The sequence below is a fragment of the Carlito syrichta genome, unplaced genomic scaffold (assembly GCF_000164805.1).
Source record: "Carlito syrichta isolate Samal-C Ts95f unplaced genomic scaffold, Tarsius_syrichta-2.0.1 Scaffold309186, whole genome shotgun sequence".
Taxonomy (NCBI): Eukaryota; Metazoa; Chordata; class Mammalia; order Primates; family Tarsiidae; genus Carlito; species Carlito syrichta.
Window position 1 is genome coordinate 943,733 of NW_007253282.1, and position 26,083 is coordinate 969,815.

Consider the following 26,083-nt stretch of genomic DNA (forward strand, 5'->3'; position numbering starts at 1 on the left):
TTGATAAAAACCCTCGAACATCTAGGCATACGGGGAACATACCTCAAAATAGTAAAAGCCATCTATGAGAAATCCACAGCCAGCATACTCCTAAACGGACAAAAATTGGAACCATTTCCCCTGAAAACTGGAACAAGACAAGGATGCCCACTCTCATCTCTCCTGTTCAATATAGCATTGGAAGTCCTGGTTAGAGTAATCAGAGAAGAGAAGGCAATCAGGGGTATCCAAATAGGAAAACAGGAAGTCAAGTTATCTCTCTTTGCAGATGACATGATCGTGTACCTTGAAAACCCAAGAGAATCTGTCAAAAACCTCCTTACACTGATAAAGGACTTTGGCAAAGTCTCAGGATATAAAATAAATGTATAAAAGACAATTGCATTTCTTTATATCAATAAAAAACAATGAGAAACCCAAATAAAAAGCACAATTCCATTCACAATAGCCACACAAAAAATGAAATAACTTGGCATCTTCCTAACCAGAGACGTGAAAGACCTCTACAATGAAAACTACAAAACACTGCTCAAAGAAATCAAAGATGACACAAACAAGTGGAAAAATATCTCATGCTCATGGATTGGTAGAATCAACATTGTGAAGATGTCCATCCTACCTAAGGCAATCTACAGATTTAATGCAATATCCATCAAATTACCAGCAACATTCTTCTCAGACCTAGAAAAAACAATACAGGAATTCATATGGAAACACAAACGACCAAGAATAGCCAGAACAATCCTCAGCAAAAAAAACAAAGCAGGTGGTATCACATTACCAGACTTCAAACTTTGTTATACTTATTTCAATACAGTTTCTCAAATTGGAACTGGCACCCAATTCCTGATCAAAACCCCAAGTGCCCATGCCATAGAGATAAGATAGACAAATGGGACCTCATCACACTGAAAAGCTTCTGCAAAGAAAAAGAAACCATCAGGGGAGCAGGGACTAAGAAAAAATATTTGACAACTGTATATCTGACAAAGGCCTAATATCTAGGATCTACAAGGAACTCAAATGTGTCAAAAATAAAAAAACAAACAGCCCTATTACAAAGTAGGCAAAAGATACAAATAGGCACATCACAAAAGTCATACAAGCAGCCAACAGATACATGAAAAAATGCTCAGCCTCACTAGTCATCAAAGACACACTGAGATACCACCTAACTCCAGTCAGGATGGCCATCATCAATCACAAAAAACAACAGATGCTGCAGAGGATGCGGGGAAAAAGGAACACTTCTACAATGTTGGTGGGCGTGTAAACTACTACAGTCTCTGTGGAAAACAGTTTGGCGATTCCTAAAATGTCTAAAAATTGACCTTCCATATAACCCTGCAATCCCCCTACTGGGAATATACCCGGAGGAACTCAAATCACTCTATGAAAAAGATACCTGCACATGCATGTTTATTGCAGCATTGTTCACAATAGCAAAAACATGGATCCAACCATGCTGCCCATGAAAAAAGGACTGGATAAAAAAAAAAAAAAAAAGTGGTATATATACACAATGGAATATTACGCAGCCACAAAGAAGGACAAAATTATGAACTTCACAGCAACTTGGATGGACTTAGAGTCTATAAGACTGAGTGATCTATCACAAAAAACTGAGTATCACATGTTCTCACTCATAAGTGGACCTTGAACAACCATCATAATACTATAAGAAAAAGATTGCCAGTAGTGGGAAATTGCTGGGGGGAGGGCAGCAGGACTGTCAGTATTGGGACTCTGCGGGGGGCTCATCAACAAGGGTACCTATATAATAAACATTTGTATAGTTTACCCTGAATTGTATTCCACATAATTGTATTATTTTTTAAAATAAAAAATTAATAAATATGGTTTCCTTTAGCTCTTTTCATATATCGATAACAGTTGATGCCTTTACTCAATCCAAAGTTCATGAACATTCACATACAACTTGTATTGATTACTTTTTTTTCTTGTGTGTGGACTGTACTTTCTTCTTTCTTTATGTCTTATAATTTTGTTGTTGCTAAACCTAGAGATTTTAGATAATATAGCAAATTTGAATTCTAATTTTTCCCCCATTAAAGGTACTATTGCCATCTTGTTTATTGTGTTTAGTATTATGCCCAGGAAAAATATGTGGAATCTGTCTCTTCTGTGATAAATTACATAATTCTTAAATGTTAAAATCACAAAAATCATTCAACTGCAAACTTCTTCATAATTCTTCCCTTTGACAAACGATGTTAAGACTAATTCAAGTTATGGCAGACTTCTAGTTGCCCCAAAATTGAGTCCCATGTTCTTCCTAAGCATATAACCAGACACTTGAGCTCCATTTCCCTGTCTCCTAGGTCATGTGACTAAGTTCTCACCAATGCAATGTGAAAAAGCACAACTTCCTGCTCACCTTCTTAATGGTAAACTGTCGAGAATTTCCTATTTTCCCTTTGCACAGGCTAAAATGTGAATTGGTAGTAACACAGAAAACCATGATAAGGAGATCTCTGTATTATTTCATGGAGTAGAATCATTCCACCAGCCTATATGACATTTCCAAGTTATTACATGACAGCAGCATAATGTTATTATAAAGACAAAGTAACATTATAAATTCAAGTCTTAAAAAGTATTACATCCCCAAAAGCTATAACATTAAATGTACCAAATGATTCCAATTATCTTAAAAGATGTATATAAACATAGCAAGTGCATAAAAATAATGTCATGGTGGTAGAATTACAAACAATTATTCTTTAGGAAACTTTCAACAATACTGTTTAAATTACTTTGATAATTTCAAAAGGTGAAATTATTGATTTAGGTAACTGAGCCTACAATTCTTAAAAAAAAGAGTAAAAAACAGTTTCAAAACAGATTTAAGAAATTTTCAACCTGGGCTGGGCATGGTGGCTCATGCCTATAATCCCAGTGCTTTAAGAGGCCAACGTGAGAGGATCTCTTCAAACAAGGAATTCAAGATCATCCTGGGCAATATAGCCAGACTCTTGTCAAAAAATTTTGAAAATTAGCTGGGCATGGTGGCTCATATCTGGAATCTCAGCACTTTCAGAGGCCAAGGTGGGAGGAACTCTTGAGCCCAGGAATTCAAGGTTACAATGAGCTATGATTGTACCACTGTACTCCAGCCTGGGCAACAGTGAGACCCTGTCTCTTAAAAAATAAAATAAAATCAAGAATCTTTATCCTATTCACTTTTATAATTTTTTTTTTTTTAATGAATCATTTGGCCAATATTCCAAATCCAAGGTGCTTGGTCTACAATCTGGTCATTTGTGTTCTTTAATAAGTAAAGGATTACTCACTCATGTTCCTCAAGGACACTAGCTGGCAGCCCTAACCAAATAAAACTAGCTCTATACAACTAAACTTTTTCTACTTAAAAACAACACAAAAACTTTTCATCTTTTGTATTTGTATTTTTAAGAGAAAACAACATTTCAATGCAAGGAGATATGGGAACCAGATCTATAAAGCTTTACGCAGCTTCCCTCAACCTAAAAATCTGTCTGAAGGAAGAGTGCTGGTTATACTGTGAAAAGCATAGCTTCTCATAAAACAGCAATTTAAGGTTAAAGTTTCCTTTTCCCAAAACCAAGAAACTAAAACAGCCCAACCTAAAGCTAAAAACTTTGTTCTCTCATACTTGAAACTATATAATCCCTCTAAAAATGTAGCCATTTTATACAGTATCTTGGTATTTCCAAGTCTCCTATAATTAGACTTAAGGTTTGACGTGAGGGAAATGTGTATAACCCCATAATATACTACTACTACAAATATGTCAAATTATACAAAAAAAGAGTGGTGCCCCTGACTTCCTAGCATACCAAAAAATGTCTATTTCTAGAGCTGAGCTGTCCAATGAAACTCATTAGGCACTTGTGTCTACAGCATACTTGAAACAGTGCTAGTCAGAATTGAGATATGCTCTCAGTGTAAAATACAATCTGGATTTTGAAGACAATATCTAAAACCTGTAAAGTATATCATTAATATATTTTTAATTTTGATTACATGTTAATAAAGTTTTAAATATAGTGGGCTAAATAAAGCACATTTCATTTCACCTGCTTCATTTTACTTTTTAAAATATGGCTACAAAAAATTTAAAATTACATATGTGACTCATACTATATTTCTACTAGACAGCAACAGTGTCATATCTGAACAAGCTGATCCAGTGTTTAACAAATAAAATTGATAATCATTTACTTTTGGTTTTAATACTCTCTAGTTCCAGACTTTCATGCTGGAAACAAAGAGGGTGTGTTGACTTGGGATTATGTCTCACAGGAAAGTTAAAATAAAGACTGCCTCAAGTCATCTGGCTACTCAACAGGATCCAACCTGTTAGAACAACTAAGGCCCCAGGAAAAATTCAGAAGCTTCTATAAAGTTTTTGAGGGCTGGAAACCTGTCCCTCATTCTGACCATGCCATCCACCAGCTTTATAAGGAGAATTTGAATGCTGTATCACTTAAAGAGGCTCTCCAGATATCCTTTGTCATCATTCTAAGAACCAACACTGGCTATCTTCTCATAACACAACAATTTCAAGTTGAAGTTCCCTTTATAATTTGTCAAATTGTAGAAAAAAAGAGTGGTGCCCCGACTTCCTCACAATACATGCCATAAAATGTCTATTTCTATAGCTGTGCCGCCAAAGAAAATCATTAGGCATATAGGGAACAGGGTAGCACTGTGGGACAGGGGAAAAGAAGAGAGTGTGGGTAGAGCAGAGAGCTTGCACTCATTAGGACTGGGCTACTGACAGGACTTGATAAAGAATTGGCGTTCAGTCTACATTTGCTAAATATCTGCTTTGTGTGAAGCACTGGGCTTAACTAAACAACACTAAACAATGTCCACTCTTAAGAAGCACATAGTCTAATTAAACATACTGAAGTCAGGACATATTAGTAGACAAGGTCAGCTGTGCTAAAAGTTAATCCTGGGCTGCCATCTTAAGGTTGAAACCAGAGTTGGTTAACAGTGTCAAAAAAGTCAGTAGACAAAAAGCTGAGGGTAACGACTCAGGAGGCAAAAAGTTTACAGATAAATGGAAATCCAGGTATTCTAAGAGAAAGATGAGTGAACTTCAAGAACTGAAATGTTATAGACATTACTACACAGGTTTTTTTCTCTCTATATTGTGGGGAGATGAAAGAATTCAAAACAATCAATGGATTCAGGCAGTGGTCACCAAAATTTTAATACATTTATTTATTTATAAATTATATAGACACTTTTATGTACTCTATGGGATATAAATAAAATTAGGATAGGAAATACAAGTTAAAAATACAAGTAAAATTCTAAAATTTGGTTTTTATATTTCCAACAGGGCTTCTTGCACAGCCCACTCAAATCTTGATCTATTTAAGGTGTGTACTAACATTCACATAAAGAAATTTTAAAATACCACTGATGAGGGAAAGAGGGTTGAAAAACCACTTCAAAGTTATAGAAATGAGCTGAGGCCAACCACAAAAGTCCTGAAAGTCACTTCCAGAAAGTTTTTCTCTAAAAATGAATTTGGAGTATTTTCATTATAAGACAAAAAATAAATAAAATTGAACAATGTTGTTTTTACACATTTCATTCAGGTAATCTATATTCTGCTTTTATCTTCAAATTGTCCTCTTCTGTATTATTATAAGTCACTTAAGATCCTTTAAAATGTTTGTAAGATATAAGTTCTCACTAAAAATTTAAAAAAGTTTTATCTAAAATGGGTCCTGTTTTCTCCTTTCTTATTATAAAATTGAAATTAAAAATATTTTATTGAGGGGGAGATTTGTGCGCCAATTACGTTAATGCTGAGAGTACTTCGGCAGTACATTCAGTCCTCAGTATCTTCAGTATACTTTTCCAAGCATAAAAATGTTTTACTCAAATTCCATATTCTCAGTTCTATAAAAATATTTATCCTATCACCTTTCTTTTACCATATGTTAAAAGTATAAAGAGATAACCAGTCACTAATTTGTTATTAACAGCTAATATAACAAATTAAAATGAAAACGATCTTGAGCCTCAGCCTGAGTGCCACTGTCGCCTTCATGCTGGGCTCCACTCTCCGCTGCTGGGCTCGGGCCAGCCCTCGAGGCCTCCTGTATGCCGCCCCGGCCCCCAGCTCCACTGCCGCTATCCATTCAGTTCACTGCTATTCTCATGGGTCACATGAGACAGATGAGGAGTTTGATGCTCACTGGGTGACATACTTCAATAAACCAGATATAGATGCTTGGGAATTGCAGAAAGGGTTGAACACACTAGTTGGCTATGATCTGGTTCCAGAACCCAAAATCATTGATGCTGCTTTGCGGGCATGCAGACAGTTAAATGATTTTGTTAGTGCAGTTTGCATCCTGGAGGTTGTTAAGGACAAAGCAGGACCTCATAAGGAAATCTACCCCTATGTCATCCAGGAACTAAAACCAACTATAACGGAATTGGGAATCTCCACTCCAGAGGAACTGGGCCTTGACAAAGCATAAACCCAATGGATGTACTTCCCAAGGATTTGTTGGTATTGCTACTTGACTGTAAACGGTTACCAGGAAATACTGATGATAACGTATTACCTTATTTAAACAGGGTTTCCTTTAGTGAGTACCAAATTACCAAACCATGTAACGGTAATTTGGACTTTAATAAAAGGGAAATGAATTTGAACTGAAAAAAAAAAGAAAGAAAAAGAGCTTTATCAAAACAGTATATTAAAGACCAGGAATAGTGGCTCATGCCTGTAATCCCAGCACTTCAGGAGGCCGAGGCAAGAGGATTGCTCAAGATCAGCCTAGGCAACATAGTGAGACCTCGCCTCTACAAAAAAAGTTAAAAAAACTAGCCGGGCTTGGTGGTGCATGCCCATACTCCCAGCTACTCAGGAAGCTGAGGCAGAAGGAACACCTGAACCCAGGAGTCAGAGACTGTGGTGAGCCATGATTGTACCACTGCACTCCAGTCCAAGCAACAGAACAAAAAATAATCTCTGTTTTGAGATCCTGACTCAAAACAGAACAAAAAATAATTAGTATACTGAAGACAAAAAGTTTACATGTAAAAGAATTATTTATAAAATACTTTTTTGTTTTGAGTTGGGGTCTCACTTTTGTCCACCAAGCTGGAGTGAAATGGCACACTCACGGCCACTGCAGCCTCAACCCACTGGGCTCAGGCAATCCTTCCACCTCAGCCTTCCAAGTAGCTGGAACTACAGAAGCACACCACCATGCCCAACTTAAAATACTTTTATTAATAATAATCTGGCAGCAAGGTCTGCTGTGACAAGGGCTGAAGGTAGCTTTATAAACGCTGAATGCAAGTTGCAGAAGTTTTGACTACAGAGCACATGAGAAGCTGGCATTTCATGACTGTAAGCATTTGACTTCATCACAGGTGAGCAAAGACTTTTTCTTACCATGCACATCTGGTCTTCCTCATATCTAACTGCACATCAGATCTTCCTCATATCTACCTGTTGAGACTGAGGAGAAACTCTCCATGAAAGAGACCTAGTTGGTATGTCATGTTTGTCAATCATACCCATAAACTTTTAGTGCAAAATTGAAGAGACTCTAAGTACCCGCATAATGAACATTTGTATACCTAACCCTGAATTGTACCCCCACTTCTTTAAAATTAAAACAAAAAGGATTCAGATCCCAAAAGATATCATTCAGCTCAAAATAATAATAATAATAATCCTTCTCCCTCATTAAAGAGATTAAAGACTTACAAGTTAAAGATTTGGCAGTATTGGTAAAACATCCTTTTATTAAAAATAAGGCAAAAAACGTGAAGTTTGCCATAAATGACAAAATAATTCTAATTCATTTTCAATATAACATTATTCAAAAACTGATTTAAAATATAAAGTGCAAACTAAAAAACAGGGATATAAACAATATTACTGTTTAATGGCACCTCAAGTCTCATCCATGTAAGACTCAAATTCAATAAATGTTGTGCGTGTTCTGACTGCTCCATTAACTAGCCATTCCTGTCTCTTACCTTCTCCTCCAACCTGCTTACTCCCTGAGACACAACAATATTTAAATTACGCCCGTTAATAACCCTACAGTTACTTCTAACTCAGTAAAAGGAAGCTTCACACATCTCTCATTTTAAATGAAACGCTATAAATGACCCAGCTTAGTGAGGAAGGCATGTCAAAAGCCCAAACAGACTAAAAGCTAGGCCTCTTGCACCAATTAACCAAGACGTGAATGCAAGGGAAAAGTTCTTGAAATAAATTAAAAGTGCTACTTCAGTGAGCACATGAATGAAAAGAAAGTAAAACAGCCTTATTGATGATATGGTGAAAATTTTAGTGATCTGGATAGACGGATCAACCCAGCAACATTATCTTAAAACAAAACAAGGCCCTAACTCTCTTCAATTCTATGAAGGCTGGGAGAGGTAAAAAAGCTGCAGAAGAAAAGTTTGATGTTAGCAGAGGTTGCCTCATGAGGTTGATGGAAAGAAGCCATCTCCATAACATAACATGCAAGATGAAGCAAGTACTGATGTAAGAGCTGCAGGAAGTTATCCGGAGGATGTAGCTAAAATCAATGATGAAGGTAGCTACACTAAACAGTTTTTCAGTGTTAGACGAAACAGTCTTCTACTATAAGAAAATGCCATTTAAACCTTGCATACCTAGAGAGAAATCAATGCCTGGCTTCAGAGCTTCAAAGGAAAGGCTAACTCTCTTGATAGAGGCCAATGCAGCAAATGACTTTTAAGCTGAAGCCAATGCTCATTTACCATTCTGAAAATCCTAGAAACCTTAAGAATTATGCTAAATTCACTCTGCCTGTGCTCTAGAAATGGAACAAAGCCTGGATGACAGGACATCTGTTGACAGCATGAACATGAGACCTACTCCTCAGAACAAAAGTTTCCTTTCAAAAGATTACTGTTTATTGACAATGCATCTGATCACCCAAGAGTACCAATGGAGATGTAAAAAAAATAATGTTGCCTGCTAACGTAACTAACAAAACATTCATTCTGCAGTCCATGGGTCAAGCAGTAATTTTGACTTTCAAGACATTACTTAAGAAATATATTTTGTTAAGGTTATAGATGCCATAAATAGTGTTCCTCTGATGAACCCAGGAAAAGTAAACTGAAAACTTTCTGAAAAGGATTCATACTCTAGATGCCATTAAGAATATTCATGATTCATGAGAGGAGGTCTAATATTAACATTAACAAGAGCTTGTTAGAAGTTAATTTTAACCCTCATGGATGACTTTGAGGAGTGTAAGATTTAAGTGGAGAAAAGTAACTGCATATGTAGAAACAGCAGAACTAGAATGGAGCTTGAAGATGTAACTAAATTGCTGTAATCTCATGAGAAAACTAACAAATGAAGAATTGCTTCTTATGGATGAGCAAAGAAACGTGTTTCTTGAAATGGAATCTACTCCTGGTGAAGATGTTGTGAACATTGTTGAAATGACAACAAAAGTTTAGAATAGTATATAGACTTAGTAAAGAAGCAGTGGGTTTCAAAGAATTGATTCCAATTTTGAAAGAAGTTCTACTGTGGATAAAGTGTTACTAAACAGCATCACATGCTACAGAAAAATCTTTCATGAAAGGGTAATTGATGCAGCAAACTTCATTATTGTCTTATTTTAAGAAATTGCCACAGGCACTCCAACCTTCAGCAATCACCACCTACTCTGATCAGTCAGTAGCCAATCAACAGAGGCAACACCAACACCCTGCACCATCAAAAAGATTACAATTTTCCGAAGGCTCAGGTGATCATAAGCATTTTTTAGCAATAAAGTATTTTTAATTAATATATGTTCATTTTTTAAACATGCTATTGTACACTTAACAGATTATAGTGTAGTATAAACATAACTTTTTTTTTTTTAATCGGAGTCTCACTCTGTCGCCCAGGCTGGAGTGCAGTGGCACACTCACGGCTATCGCAGCCTCGACCTACTGAGCTCAGGAGATCCTTCCACCTCAGCCGTCCAAGTAGCTGGAACAACAGGCAAACACCACCATGCCCTGCTAATCCTTTTTTTATTTATTGTATAGACAAGGTCTCACCAAGTTGCTCAGGCTGGTCTCTAACCCCTAAACTCAGGCAATCCTCTCACTTCGGCCTCCCAAAGTGCTGGAATTACAGGCTTGAGCTGCCACACCAGGCCAAACATAACTTTTACACGCACTTGGAAGCCAAAAAGATTCATGTGACTCACTTTGTGATAATCACTTTATTGCAATGGTCTGAAACTGAACCCACAATATCTCTGAGACAGAGGTAATTCATAATAAAAATATGTCAAGTTTAATACCAACAAAAATTCAAAAAATGGTAACTAAAAATATTGGCAAGCTTAAAAATGCACTCATGTGCTGCTCATACAAATATAAATTGGTATCACCTTTCTGAAAGAAATCACAGTATTCTTTAATCTAGTCATTACATTTTAAAATGATTTCAAAATTCAAGATTTTTATATAAAAATTACAATATTTCTGCACAGAAAAAATACTGAGTTAAAATGTTCTAAAATGTTCACAGTGATTATCTCTAGGAAACAGAAATATAGATGTTTATTTTCTTCTTTATTATTTTTGTATATTCCATGTATTATATAAGCATATATTAACTTTAGTCCAAAAAAATTCAAGTTACTTTTTAAAGGTCCTTTTAACAAATATCACCCAATTCTTCTTATAGAAACAAATAGTAAGTGTTTGCTATTTCTATCCCACATGGACAGGGCTCGTATTCTAATTCTGGATTGATACCTCCCACTTACCAGAAGCATCAGCCTCCACACCAGCACAACAGAGGAGCTCTAGTTAGACAGAGATCTAAGTTTAAATCCTAGAAATACCACTTATAGCTGTGTTACTTTGGGCATCTTACTTTTCTAATCCTCAGTGCATTCTTAAATAAGACTTGCATACATTATATTTGCAGATTTATATATTTAGAGATTATGATAGCTCCAATATCGCCAAGGGCAATTCAGAAAGGGTATAAAGATGAAGGCAGAATTTTGAGAGGAGGTAGGTGGGAAGAATACAATTTGGGATTCATCCAAAGGAGAGTTATGGTGACATATGTTCTAACATGATAAGCAGGAGACTTAAAGAGTAAGCTTTTCTTCATTCTTCTAAAAGGAACACTTACTATGTATTCCACACTAGGGACAGAGCAGTGAATAGAGCAAACAAGATTTGTTTCCTGACTACAAATTCTATGATGGTGGAGGTGGGAGATGAGGTGGAAGTGGATATCAGGCAGAGACGGACATATCAAGTTGGTGGTATGTGCCATAAATAAAACAAGTGATACATGTCTGTACTTCCGTTTTAACAAACTACACCTCTGAATACCTTCTATGTGCCAGGCACACAGGACACAGAAAATAATCCATCTCTGACTTACATACTTGTAACTTATTATTAATTAGCTAGACCTCAGTCTCTTCATAATTTATAATTTCTACCTAAATGATATTCTAACTTAGACACATTTTTTTACCAGGAAAATTTCAAAAAATAGATTTTTTTGATTTCTAATTATAAAAAATGATATATATATTTATTTTTTAGGAAGAAACAATGAAAGTACAAATATAGTAAAGTACACACAAAAAAACCCCACAAAAGTACAAAGATACCAGAAATCACTATCCAAAGATAGTCACTGTTAACATTTTAATGTACAACCTTCCAGATTAGGATGTATTCATATATTGATATATACATAATATTCCTCACCATTTTATCCATAAATACAGATGTAGAAAGTTGCATTAATAGGCTAACATACATGCTATTTTGCAACATTTTTCTCCAAATTGTTACGTACATCTTTCCATATGGCTATATGGCATCATTTTATTGAATACAGAGTTGTTAAGTTAAAATACCATAATTTAACCAATCCCCCAATGATGATCATTAAAATAATCCATATCATTATTAACATTGCAAATATTACCAAAAATCTAAATGGATATATCTTAGCAACATTGTGCAACTGCCCCTTTGGACAAATTCCAGAACTGTAGAAACGGTAGTATTAACATTTAAATTTTTCATTTGTAAGAATAGAACTTCTGTCCTCTCAAAAGATCAACTCAAATGATGCTCCAACTCCATATATAAGAATACCCATTTCCTCACACTTGTCCCAACATTATTTGGTCAGTCTTCACCAATATACTCTGCCAAAAAAAACCCCAAAAAACAAAAACCTCTTATTTGAATTTTCTGTATTAAGAGAGAAGCTGTACATATTTTCCTACATTTATATTTCTTCTGGAAACTGTTTAATTTTTCTGCTAGTTTTCTACTGAGTAGTTTTATTTTCTTAGAGAGTTGACTGTATTGCCCTTGTTAGAAGAATCTCTGCATTTTACTTTTTTGAATACTTTCATTGTTTTTCTCAAAACACATTTACTATGAAGAATACAGGTAAAAAGTAAAATTAAAAAAGTTTTAAGTTACCAAAAAAATCCCCTGCTCACCATTTCATACATAACAAGTGAATACATAAAGTTCTAGAGAGTGAGCTATTTGGATGAACTTTTGTTCCACCCCCCCCAAAAAAAGTCCCACATGGTAAAAAAGGATTCATTTATAAGTAATTTTCAAAGTGTAATTGAGACATGTCTTTCTTTATAAAATGTTAAGTAATATACAAATCACATTTTAGCAAATCAGATGCTATCTTCTCAACTGACCGATTATACTTGCGATAGATGTCTTTGCTCTATCTCTGTTTATATTTTAATAAAAAGTTAAGTCAGATATTTTCAGAATTGAGTGTGCTTGTATTCTTTTTCAATTAATTACTGGCCCATAAACAGATGCTTTAATGTACTAAAGAAGACCTGCTTCTCAAGGGAATAAAGTTGATTAAAGAAAGCTTGCTACTGAAAGAAATTCTACAAAGCAATTCTTATAAGGAAGCAGGGGATATAGTGAGAAAAACAATAGAGTAAAATCTGGAAGAAAGAAATTTAAAGCCCTAATTTCTCCATTCTAATTGTGTGATCTTGGACAAATCACTTAATCTTATGAGCCTCAGCTGCTAGATCTTTAAAATATTGGGAATGGAATTATTCGTAAAGTGCCTGTCAAGAATTAATATTCTGATTCCATTCCTGAAGAAGGCCTAGGGTGACAAAATATGGAGACCCAGAACTGTCAGTGATCAAAACCCAGAAAAAAAAAATTCTGACAGATATGTAAGGTATTATTTTGGTATAGTTATCAAGAATGATAAAATACAGCAACAAGGTAATAACAAGGTGGAATATGGTAAGCCAGGAGTCTATGAACCGGGTTATGCATACCCCAAGTACATGAGCATGCAGAGTTCCAAGAAAATTGATAATTAGGTCCTTAATTTTCATAAATACAGTTTTTTTCTAGAACCATTTTGCTAACACAGTTTTCCTTTACTTCTACTTCCTATCTCCCTTCATTTCTCCTGCTATGTCACTTCCTAAGAGAAAAACTGAAACTCTCATACTTGGAAGCTTACTGTGGAATGCTATCTTCTGGTCTAGCAACATCTTAGAAGTCAAAAGCGTATCTCAAAATATGTGCAAGGGGGACCCAAAAAACCCCAGAAATTATCTTTTAAAGAGCAGGCCTTCTGTAGGACACTTGAAATTTGTTCCTCTGGATCAAACAGTCAACCAAAGTTTTTATCTGCAAGTTTTAAGAAAGTTATGTCATGATCTGTGGAAGAAATGTCCCAAGTTGTGGCAAACAGGTGGCTAACTCTTTCACCATTCAACTCACCTGCCCACACTGTGCTGAGTATTTTGTTTTTTGACCAAAAAATGGTATGACCGCGATGCTCCACCCTCCCTATTTACCCAATCTCGCCCCAAATGACTTTTTTCCCCCCCAGATGAAAAATCCTCAAAGGTAAAAATTTTCCCGATGTGGAAGAGGTGAAATAAAAAAAAAAAAAACAGCAAAAGCATCAAAACTTATGAGTTCAAAAACTGTTTTGAGCAGTGGAAAAAGCATCTTGATAGGTGGACTACATCAAACGGAGAGTACTTTGAAGGTGACTGAAGTTTAAACATGTAAAAATAAAATACTCAATTTTTTATAAATAAATTCTGAGGTTGTTTTTGAGTCTCCCCTCATATGTTGAGAAAGTTAATCTCTAAAATCACTGGGTATCATATTCTTTTTCAAGACAAAGTAATACCAGTTCCATAAAAATAAAAGGAGACTCAAATTCATTTGCTACTTGACAAAGCATTAAAATAATTTTGATTATGGGTCACTTTGTGTTTTACACATACATCTTAGAAGAATGAGTGATTCTACTAATATAAAGCACTTTTTATTACCATCTACTAAGTTAATAAATAAGGTTTCTCAATACTTTCAATATTAAAGTAAAAAAGAACAGAGTTAATGCGGAACCCCAACTTTTCTAATGGCAGTACTTATAAATGGAAAAATAAGGGGCAAAATCAGTCCCATAGATCCCACTGAAAATCCATTTCTGACGAAATTTTACTTTATATCCTGCTTACTAAATTTTATAATTCACATATATTCTTTTGATTGTCCCCTGATCATGAGTGCATTTGATAACTTAGTTCAAAATAAATCTGATATAAAGCCTTATAGACACAGAAAATTTTAGTATTTTAAAATTATGATTGTGTTCATAGAATTCAAAAGAACTAAATGCTAAAATAAAGGGCTTTTTATTCCCATCTACTAAATTCACAAATGAATTCACTAACTTTTGTTGCAGAAAAATATAACATGACTGACAAAAATGCTTTCAAGTATAAAATACTACATTAGGATAATAATATGTAAAGAAAGTAAAGTGAAAATAAGAGTTAAAAAAAGAAAATAAGAGTTAAAAGAAAATGGAGGAAATATAAAAATTCTGTAAAATTAAGAGCTTATTAATATTTTTTTAAAATTACTGATTGGAGATACAGAGTTGTTAAAATTCCCCTGGATACATTTAAAATTCTGATTTAAACAATATACCAAAAATTATATCATTCATAGATATTGAAACTCAGATGAAAAATAGAAGATGTGTGAGAAGTTACATTGCTTTTGTTTGTTTTCCAAGTCTTTGAAGGGATATGTGAACAAAATGTCTTAAAACCCTTGCAGTAAAAGTGAGACTATAGCCGGGCTCAGTGGCTCAGCCTATAATCCTGCGCTTTGGGAGGCTGAAGTGAGTGGATTGCCTGAGCCCGCGGGTTCGAGACCCGCCTGGGCAACTTGGCGAGACCCCCTCATCACTACAATAAATCAAAAAATGAGCCAGGTGTTTTAGCGCGCGCCTGTAGTTCCAGCTACTTGGAAGGCTGAGGCAGAAGGATGGTCGGAGCCCAGCAGGTCGAGTCTGCGGAGGCCAGGAGCGGCCACTACACTCCAGTCTGGGCGACAGAGTGAGATTCCTACTTTTAAAAAAAAAAAAAAAGTGAGTCTATATCGTTTGTCCTAAACTTCTTCCTAAGATAGTGCCTACTGGACATCCCCACCTGGATATTCTCCAGACACTTGAACTCAACATACTCAAAGTAAATTTATTCTCTACTTAATTCCATAAACAAACAAGCATTTTTAAAAAGAAAAACAAAACCTGCCTCCTCGTATCTTTATTTTTGTTGCTAGTTTCATGATTTACCTGGTCTTCCCAAACTAAAAAAGTAGGAATATTTTTCACCTCTCAAAGCAAATCAGTTCCTATCACCTAACTCCTAACTTTTTCTTTCTTCCACAACTGCCATGATGGAAGGAAGATCCACAAAAATCTTTTCACCAGCTGTCATCAAACAGCTCTTCTCCAAAACAGTAACTTTAAGTTTTACTTCCCAATTGTAGTAAAACTACTTTACAATAATCAGAGCTATTTAAGTGCAGCTGTCATGCATACAAATGAGTTACCTAAAGAATTACAGAATCCAGGATGATGAAAAGAACCCTTACCTAAAGAATTACAGAATCCAGGATGATGAAAAGAACCCGAAGAGTCAATTCTCTTAACAATATCTTATCTAAGTATCTTTCAAGTGTCACTAATTGAGGCAGCTCACTCTATATGAACAGCTTTGCCAGAGATCTGAGGCCAAATACAACTCACTTGACTTTTTATTCCTAAATTATTTTGGTTCAAAAGGAGATTTGTATTCATAGAAGAACCTCAATAAAATTACATGAAATGGTAAATAAGTTAAAAATTACTTATAATTTCACCATCCAAAAATAGCTTCAGTTAGCACGTACATTCAGCTCCTTCTTTCTTTTCTAAGTAACCATGTATGCTATAGATATGTATATATTTTGTGATTTGTTTTTAAACAAAATTGGGATAATCTGTAAGTACTTTTTTTCTACACTTAATTATGTGGCTTAATCACATCCTCCATGTGATTCAACATTTGTCAAATTCTTCAAGGCATTTTAATGGGTACACAATATAGAAACAATAAATATTAAAATTTATTCAGCCATTTGTAAATTATGTCATTACATATTCTTTAAATTCTTCAGAGCAACTAGCTGGTTACATAATATAGAAAAATAAAAAGTACTATATGTTCCATAATACTATAATTTATTTTAATTATTTATAAATTATTTGATATTTCCAATTATTCACGATAATAAATAATGGGATGAACAAACCTGAAGATTAATCTTTATCTGCATTTCTAGTTATTTGCTCAGAATATAGTCCCAAGAGAAAATCATCAAGTCCCAAAGTAAATTATCTGCATTTCTAGTTATTTGCTCAGAATATAGTCCCCAAAGTAAATTATCACGGCCACTGCAGCCTCGACCTGCTGGGCTCAGGTGATCCTTCTGTCTCAACCTTCCAAGTAAGTAGAACCATAGGTGCGGCTAATTTTTTGATTTATTGTAGAGACGAGGTCTCGCCAAGTATTGGTTCTTATTCTACCCTCTGAGGAAATGAAGTAGAAAAAAAAATGAATGGGGCTTAGAATCAGTATGACATGGAGTTTATTCTATTTCCACTATCTGGTTGTGTTACTTTGGACAAATGACACCTTTAAGCTTATAGCTTCTCTATATTAGACACCACCTGATACAAAGTAGAAACACTGTACAGCAATTGAGAACACACACCAATCAAAATTTGTATTAACCTTCTCCTTCCTTTCATGTATGTGGCAGTCCTTCAAATCTTGGAAGACAGCAATGTTCTATCATCTCTCACTAACAATTCCCCCACCTCCATCTCTACCACTGTTGACTGAAATCTGAACCTGTTTTTCTCCAGAAAAAATAGTTTAAATTCACCTTGCCAACCTGCTCACTATCTTCAGGGAATGATTTAGTTTAGTAATGTCCTCCTAGAACATGGCATCTAGAACAAAATACTCCAGATACGATTTGAAAAGACCACAGAACGAAGGTTATTACTTAAATAATCACTTCAAATAATCAAATTTGTTTTCTTATCCACATCCATGAGCCAACAAAATCTATAAACTCAAAATTCTATCATTTACTCATCTTCACTGAGGAGGCAGGCCAGATTGAGTTAAAGTCTTTGAACATGACAGGCCTTTCTGGAAGTTCATGTGATATCTCAGGCAACTTACTTAATGTCTGAAAACTCAGTTTATTCCTTGGTAAATATGGGAGTAATACCACTTATCACATAGAGTTTTTGTAAAGATTAACTTAACCACACCAATTGAAGTACCTGGCATGTAGGAGTTATTCCAAAAATGGAAACAAATACTTGAACAACACAGGTGTGAACTCTGCAGGTTCTCTTATAAATAGATTTTTTTCAATAAGTATACAGGGAAATTTTTTGTAGATTTATGACATTTTGAAAAAACTTGAAGGCAAAGCACCACTTCTGAGACAGCAAGATCAACTCCTTTTCCTCCTCAGCCTAACTCCACATGAAGACAAGGATGAACACCTTTGTGATGATATCACTTTCATTTAATGAATAGTAAATAAATTTTTCCTCCTTATGGTTTCTTAATAACATTTTTTTCTCTACTTCATTGCAAGAACACAGCACAAAATACATATAATATACAAAATTTATTGTCAATTGATATGTTATCTGTAAGGCTTCCAATCAACAGTAGGCCATTAGTAGTTACGTTTTTGGGGAGTCAAAAGCTATATGTGGATCTCTGACTGTACAGGGGGATGGTTCCCGTAATTCTCGTGCTGTTCAAGAGTCAACTGTAATTATAAGTATTACTGATGCAAGACTACTATATGTTTTTTTTAATTAAATTATATTTTATTATAGAGATGTAGGGTACAAGTATGGATTAACTAAACATAGTCTGCATGCAGGTAAAGTGTGGGCCTCCAATTGGCCCTCATTTCCCTGGTATAGGACCAGGTATCCTTTGTATTGTTAAGTGACCCCCTCTCTCCCTCTTCTCTGGAATTGCCCAGCAACTGCCGATCCCTCCCTTGTGCTAGCTTTTTTTTTTTTTAAATACAGGGTTTTGCTCTGTCACCCAGGCTGCAATGCAATGGCATGATCAGTTCACTGCTACTTTTTAATTCCTGGGTTCAAGTGATCCTCCCACTTCAGCCTCCAAAGGAGCTGGGACAGGTGTGAGCCACCAAGCCCAGCTGAAGACTATTACATCCTTATTAAACACCATTTCCCAAGTACTTTACATGGTCCTGAGCTAGAGTTCGGTCTACTCAAAACTCCAAGAAATAAAGGAGGCTTTGCTAAAACGTATCTATCCAATTTACAATTTGTTTTCTTCCCCCAAATCCTGCTCTGCCCTGCCTGTCTTCTCCAGCCAGCCATCATTTTCTGAAAATGAAGAACCATCCCTACCAGCAGGTGGAGGCATGGAGCAGCTATCCAAAATTGCTACTCAAGATTATAAGCAGACCTACAGGTCAACCACAAAATCAGTGGAAGAGGTACCTTGTAGGAAACCTGCCAGCAGCTAGAATAAAGCCCTGCAAGCTCAGAAGGTTCATCTACAAACTTCGTTTTTGTTTCTTTGCTCATATTTTGATCCTATGAACACATAACTGAATGCAAATTTGCAAAAGTATCACTTATTTGTGAATAACATTTTTTTTTTGAGTCTGGGTCTCACTCTGTCATCCAGGTTGGAGTGTAGTGGCATGTTCATGGCTCACTGCAGCCTTAAACTCTTGGGCTCTGGCAATCCTTCCACTTCAGCTGGGACTACAAGCACGTGACACCATGCCTAGTTGATTTTTTTGATTTTTTTTTTTGATCTTTTATTTTTTGTAGAGACGAGGTCTTGCTATGTTGTCTAGGCAGGCCTTGAACTCCCAGGCTCAAGCAATCATCCTGCCTCGGTCTCCCAAAGTGCCTGGATTATAGGTATGAGCCAGTGCACCTGGTCTGAATAATCTTTGAAAAGTATATTTGGCAACAATCTAAAAAAACAACAAAGTCTATGTTATTTTCAGGCAAGAACAGACTACTTAAATGTGGTAGAGAATAAACTCTAAATTTTCTCTCAATTCAAATTAGCCATAAATGATGAGCAATTCATAGCCAGAATTTAAAAGTTTTGAATTATTTTTAAATTAGAAGACTCAAAATTTTTGAGGGTTTTTTTTGTTGTTGTTGTTGTTGTTTTTTTGGTGCCGGCCAAAGGGAATTTAAGATATGAAAAGATTTTTAGTCAAGAGACTTCTAACAAAATTAGGAATAGATTTTATAAACATATAAACAAATGTGATTTATACAAAGAAAATTAAATTCCTTAAGAGGGTCTGCATGCAGTAAAGCTTCTTCATCATCTAAATTTACTAGGTGTCGATAGTCCAATTAACGGCTAATGATTCTAGACAAAAATGTGAATGAAACTAAGTTTTGTCCACTTCCCTTTGCTTCAGCTCTTCTCTTCCCAAACTTGTCCCCACATCCATCCTCAGAAAAGAACTCAATTCTCTAAAACTTCTCTGGTCCTTTCTGAAGGAAGCAAAGAAAAAGAAAAAGTTGAAAATTACTTCAAAGAGAAGGAATGACACCTCTCCCTCTTTCCACTCAAAGTGAGCTTCCTAACTCCTGTGAAGGACTTGGTATTTTATCTCTTGCAGGACACTTGTGTCTAAAAGGGAATTCCTGAGTAGACAGCATGTACAGCTGATGGAACTCTAGGCATAGCAACAAAGCTGCAAAATCCGGGTTTACAAATTATACTTCCTAAAGTGAATATGTTCGTGACAAATTAAAAACTAGCAACTTGGCCGGGCTCGGTGGCTCAGCCTGTAATCCTGTGCTTTGGGAGGCCGGGGTGAGTGAATTGCCTGAGCCCGTGGGTTCGAGACCCGCCTGGGCAACTTGGCGAGACCTCATCTCCACAATAAATCAAAAAATTAGCCGGGTGTGGCAGTGCACGCCTATAGTTCCAGCTACTTGGAAGGCTGAGACGGAAGGATCACCGGAGCCCAGCAAGTCGAGGCTGCGGTGGCCGGGAACGGCCACTGCACTCCAGTATGGGCGACTGAGTGAGACTCCAACTCACAAAAAAAAAAAAAAAAAACTAGCAACTCAAACACTCTATCAGAATTACACTCCCACTCCCAATACACTATAGATTTACATTAATACTATATTTGAGCATAAATTTGAAATATAAATACGTATTAGCTCAGGAGTTAAAGCTAAAGCATGATAGCATTATATTTAAATCCAAATTCAAAGCATTTCTGAAAGCAGAAATGAAACCGATATCCCAAAGAAACAGGTGTTTTGGGAGTGGAGAGGAAGGAAGGTCTCAGAAATATAACCACTTCCCTTGGGGTATTCCACTGACTCTCCACACTATCTCTTGTATTGGTTTGTGTACATAAATTCATAAAGAGGCTACTGCTATGCTAACAGAGTAAAGCACATTTACATATTGGTGTTGGATCTATAACCGCCCTTTAAATGAGCACAGGATATGCAAAAGGAAAAATACAAACAGTACAAATGATTCTTCAGAAAGCATACACTTTTACTACAATTTAAAACAATCTCAGGGTACCATAATGCATCCATTAAAGTAGCAAAATGTTTATAAAATATCTAATAATATATGACTGGAGATGAAAAGGATACAAACCCTTTCAGAATAATATGATTCCTTTAAGAATATCAAAAAAATGTCTTTACCTTTTCACCCAACCTAGTAATCTTAATTATTCTAAAGACTTTATCAAACATGCATGACGGTATTTATTAAACGGAGTTTTGCGCACATCAACAAAAATCTAAAACCACAGATGTTCAGCATTTCATAGATCAGCATGACATCATGCCAATCTTCGTTAAGACAATACATCTACTGGTAATTTGGTGATATGTACTAATTATTTGTTGCAACTCTTCTGTGAAAAAGATAAAACAAATTTTAAAAAAGAAAAAAAAAGACAGTACATCTGCTCTGCCAATACAATAGCTACTAGCCATATGTAGTTATTTAAATAAAACTGAACTAAAAATTCATTTCGTCAGCCATACTAGCCACATTTCAAGTGCTCACTAGCTACATATAGCTTGTGACTATTATACCAGATAGTGCAGAGAACATTTCCATCATCACAGAGGGCTCTATTGAATAGCTCTGATCTACATATCCACATGAACCATCCTCTCTTCATCCCCTACATTCAACCATTTGTCTAGAAACATCTGCTTAACCTTCAGATCGTGGCCTAAGCCTTAACACCTATGTGAGATTTAATCCAGAAATTTAGGTATACTTTCTTTGTAGTCTCAATATACCTTGATAACACCAATTATACCACATATAATCACACTATTTTTCCCATCACAATTCTGTAAGTTTCCTGAAAGAGAAACCAAGGGTTTTTTGAACTATGCTGACACATATAGGGCCTGATAATTTGTCATACACTAATAACACTTCTAAAGACAAGAAAGAATGGAAATAATGACTACAGTTAAAAAAAATGTTTGTGTATAAGGAAGGTAATGCATACAAAGGAAAACTTGATTAGGTTAGCAGGGTTACAAATGATTTTTTTAAAACTACTACAGGTTGAGTATCCCTTATCCAAAATGCTTGGGATCATAAGTGTTTCAAATTTCAGACCTTTCTGGATTTTGGAGTATACACATATACGTGAGATATCTTGGGGATGGAACCCAAGTCTAAACACAAAATTCATTTATGTTTCATATATGCCTTAGATACATAGTCCAAAGACAATTTTACGCAATCTTTTAAATAATATTGTGCATGGAACTAAATATGTACACTGAACTCTCAGAAAGTCACTACCTTAGCCACTCATGTGGACAACCTGTGGTTGTGTGGCATCACCATCATTTCTGACTCTGAATTCATATGCTACAACAGCAATAATGAACAACAACAGGCTTTCAGAAAGTTTCGATTTGGGTGCATTCTGGATTTGGGATTTTCAGATTAGGGATAATCAACCTGTAATTCTTTACATTTTCTCAATACCCCTGATATTTTGTGAGTAAATATTTAAAATCGTTTCTTTAAAAAAAGAAAAAAAGATATGCTAAATTAGAAATCAAGTGTATTAAAGCATACATTTACATGTTAGATTCCAGTATTTTGTTCAATAACACAACAAGATTTTTAACAGAGTTTAAAAATTAAACCTCAAATTTTTAACCCAAATAAGATTTGTTTCCAGTGCATAGGAAACCTGACTGAATCATCCCAGTTGCAGTGCTGTGGCATTCCCATCAGGACATTGATTCACCTTCCACGCTTACTGAGCACGTACCTATGCAAAGCACCATGGATACAGTGATGAAAAAGACATAATTTCTGCCTTCACAGTATTTTTTTTCTAAATAACATTACTCTGAAAGATAAATCTTTAAACTCAGCTATCAACAGTAGATATCCAAAAACAGGAAAGAATAGATTTCTTAATAATTCAAAAAACTCACATTAACCATTTGAAAAAGTACACAACCTGGTTTAAAATAAAAAATTAATGCCTCATTTACTTGGCATCTTTGGAAGAGGTGGTGTTCCACATTAATGAATTTTTCTGATATCGCAAGCTTGTCCATTTAAGCACCAATACTTAAAACTCTTTGGCATGGAAATACCGTTTTTTAAAAAATAGCACAAATCTTTCAACTTTAAAAAGCAGATTCTATTAAATGTTATTCTGACTAATAATACTGTGCTGTAAAACACACAAGCCCCTGAATTAAATGTCCCTGCAATGCCTATGTAAAAGTTGCTGGCTTTGAAGAGTTTTTCTTCTAATCTGTAGCTTTTAGTGTGTCAGCTGTCAACCTTTGCTGCTATCAGTGTGAACAGACTCTAGTGGCCTCCCACTCCATCTCAAATTTGCTGCTACTTGGAAAACAAGTTTGTTAGAATTTTACCTAAAACACACTGGCTTGAGAGGATCTCCAAATAGATTTTAGTTGCTCAGTCTTTTCTTATTCCTGGATCTGTTACAGTCTGCAGCTACAAATTCCAAACCAAATTTTGGGTAAATAAGTCAGTCCTACCTTGATTTTCTTACATTGTTTTTATATTTAAAACTGATGATCAGGCAGAAATAATTTCAACACCTATTAACTCATTCAAAAAATATTTATTAAGTACCTACTATGAGGTGGGCTCCAATACTATAGTGAAAACAAAGAACTGCAAAGATTGCTAGTTTTGAGCATATTTTAAAATAGAAAAACTATAATTAAAATAACTATTCTACTTAATGTCTCCTAAAAAAGAAACAGTTTTTTTTAAGTCTCTTAAATGAAATTACAAAACTATCTAAACTTTTTAGTTTCTTTGTCTTTAAGGTAAGAAACTAAAAATTCAAGGGTAAAGAAAGCATTTTATTTAACCAAATACTTACTTTCAAGCTCTGAATAAGGTTCCAAAGTTTTCTGCCTCCTTTTTTTATATTACAAATTCCTATCTAACCCCGAAGAAATCAATACCAACATGTTTATTAAATGATATACAAAGTCTTGATAATGATAGCCATATCCATATCAGCATAATGTCATAATGTTGATCAGAAAAAAAGTGCTAATTCAGAAAAATTTCTGTCCAAAGTTTAAGGAGTTTCTACGTACTTCACTTTGGGGTTCAGAAATTTTAAAAAAATTTCACGTGTTAGTAAAATATGGTGTAACTCTACAATATTTGCTTTATCTTCAACAATCATATTTTTAAAATTCTATTACTCATTTAAATCTAAATCTTGAATCAAGAAGAAGTGGAGCCTAAAATTGGTCTCTGTGGATTAATTAAGACATCAGGTAAAAGCCTGGCATCAGCCTTTTTTTAATCCCTTGGAATCTTTCTTCTCATTCATTTTCTCCTCAGAGAGCACCAGAAAGTTATTTGTATTTTATAATTTTATAAATAATCAGTGATTGCCGTTATTATTTAGCTGGAACTGGAAATGAGTTATTAGTCACGTGCCTGCTGATCTGAAGAAGTAAAATAATATTTAGAATTGAAAAACCCACTACTACTATAAACCTTTAATTACTAATATTAAAAACCTTTTTCAGCAGTGCATTAATATCTCAACATTAAATCTAGAGCCTGAAAGTGTCTTAAGTAGTACGAAAAAGGCAGGTCAAAGATCTAACCTTCAAAATAAATAACAATGTAACATTATTGTAAGTGACACAATATTATAGTAATTTTTACAAATCTGCTCTGACCTTATTAGCATACCACTTTATGCTATGAAAGAAGTTTGAGTTAAATAAGAAAGGATTCAGAGAGAAATCCCTATATAGGCTCTTGCTCTCTCTGTAAACACTTTAGGCAAAGAAGCAAATGACAAATATTTACTGGACACCTATTACAGCAAAATCTCTACCAGGTGCTATCCACACTACCTGTAAAAAAAACACAGACCTTGCTCAAAATACAATATAACTAAGAGAGAAAATAAACTCCCCCAAAAGATACTAATATTAACCAACAGGAAAAATGTATTTGATTTTAAAAGTTATCATTAACATGTGATTTCTAGCAGCGGAAAGTGAGGGCACACAGTTCAGATATAAACAACACAAAATTCTTCCTGCCTCCCTGTTTTAAGTCTGGCAATCAAAATTAGCCAGGACTAAGGAGTTGGTCAAAGCATCCCCAGAGAAAAAAAAAAAAAAGCAACTGGTACTGGAACATTCAAAACAAAGTCTTCCTGTGAATGCTCATCAGTAGTTTCTCTCCCCAAATCTCCTTACCAAATTAAAAAAAAAAAAAAAAACCTGATTCCTGGCTATGTACTTTGCAGACTAGATCCTACGCTAAACACTGAAGGCCCATCCACAGAAAAGAAGAAGTTGGGGAGAAGACGGCAGCGGGGCATCCAGGCCTATTGTTCAGAGAGAACCGCAGGACCAGGCGGGCACCGCAGGGCGCGCGGAGCGGTGGGAGGAGAGGCGCGAACCCCGCACAGGTGCGTAAAGGAAGGGGGATGGACAGGTATGGCGGAAGGCGGGGGTGAATAGGTGTGCTCGGGGGCCACCGCTAAGGAAGAAGGACCCAACTTACAGGCGGAGGACGAGAACAGCCATTCAAGGCTTAAACCGCTGGGCACCGAGGCTGACGGGGCTGGGAGGATCTGCAAGGACCCCAGAGCCCGCCGGGGTGGGGTTCCGAGGAGGCCAGAGGACCGAGCCTGCCCAGCCGTGAGGATGGAAAGGAAAGGCTCTCGCTTCGAGGGGCCAGCCTAGAAACCCCCAGACAATGGCCAGTGCCCAATGCCCAGGCTCGGGGCAGCGGTGAGGACTGGGGGGCGTTGCGGAGGCGAAGTGGGTGAGCAGAGGGAAACAAAAGAGAGGAGCCCCCGGCGAGGGCCCCCGGCGGCGGCGGTTACCTGCGAGAGCTGCCGGGGATTGGGGCAGCCGAAGAGCGCGGAGCTGGAGCTGAAGCTGATGGCTCCTCGGCGGCTGAGGACGTGCTGGGGGACCGGCCTGTCCAGGGGCAGCACCGGCAGCTGGTAACATACTTCCATTGAATACGCCCGCCCGCCCTGCTGCGGCCGCCGGCCCCTGCGCTGGGAGGGGGCCGCG

General features: G+C 36.0%; 1 protein-coding gene and 1 pseudogene across 2 annotated transcripts in view; one reads left to right on the plus strand and one right to left on the minus strand.

Moving 5' to 3' along the window:
- The window catches only part of PDE7A (phosphodiesterase 7A), a 134,304-nt gene that overhangs the window by 107,684 nt on the left and 537 nt on the right, over window positions 1-26,083 (minus strand). Inside the window, exon 2 of one of the 2 annotated variants that reach the window (XM_021717026.1) lies at window positions 25,888-25,984. Coding sequence is in view for 1 of the 2 variants with exons in the window: in XM_008066885.2 (XP_008065076.1) it covers window positions 25,888-26,025 (138 nt within the window). In the remaining variant the exon portion in view is untranslated. Of the gene's footprint in view, window positions 1-25,887; window positions 26,078-26,083 lie in introns of those variants that run through there. The other variant, XM_008066885.2, reaches the window with a different exon arrangement.
- Window positions 6,075-6,512, plus strand: LOC103269301 (annotated as a pseudogene).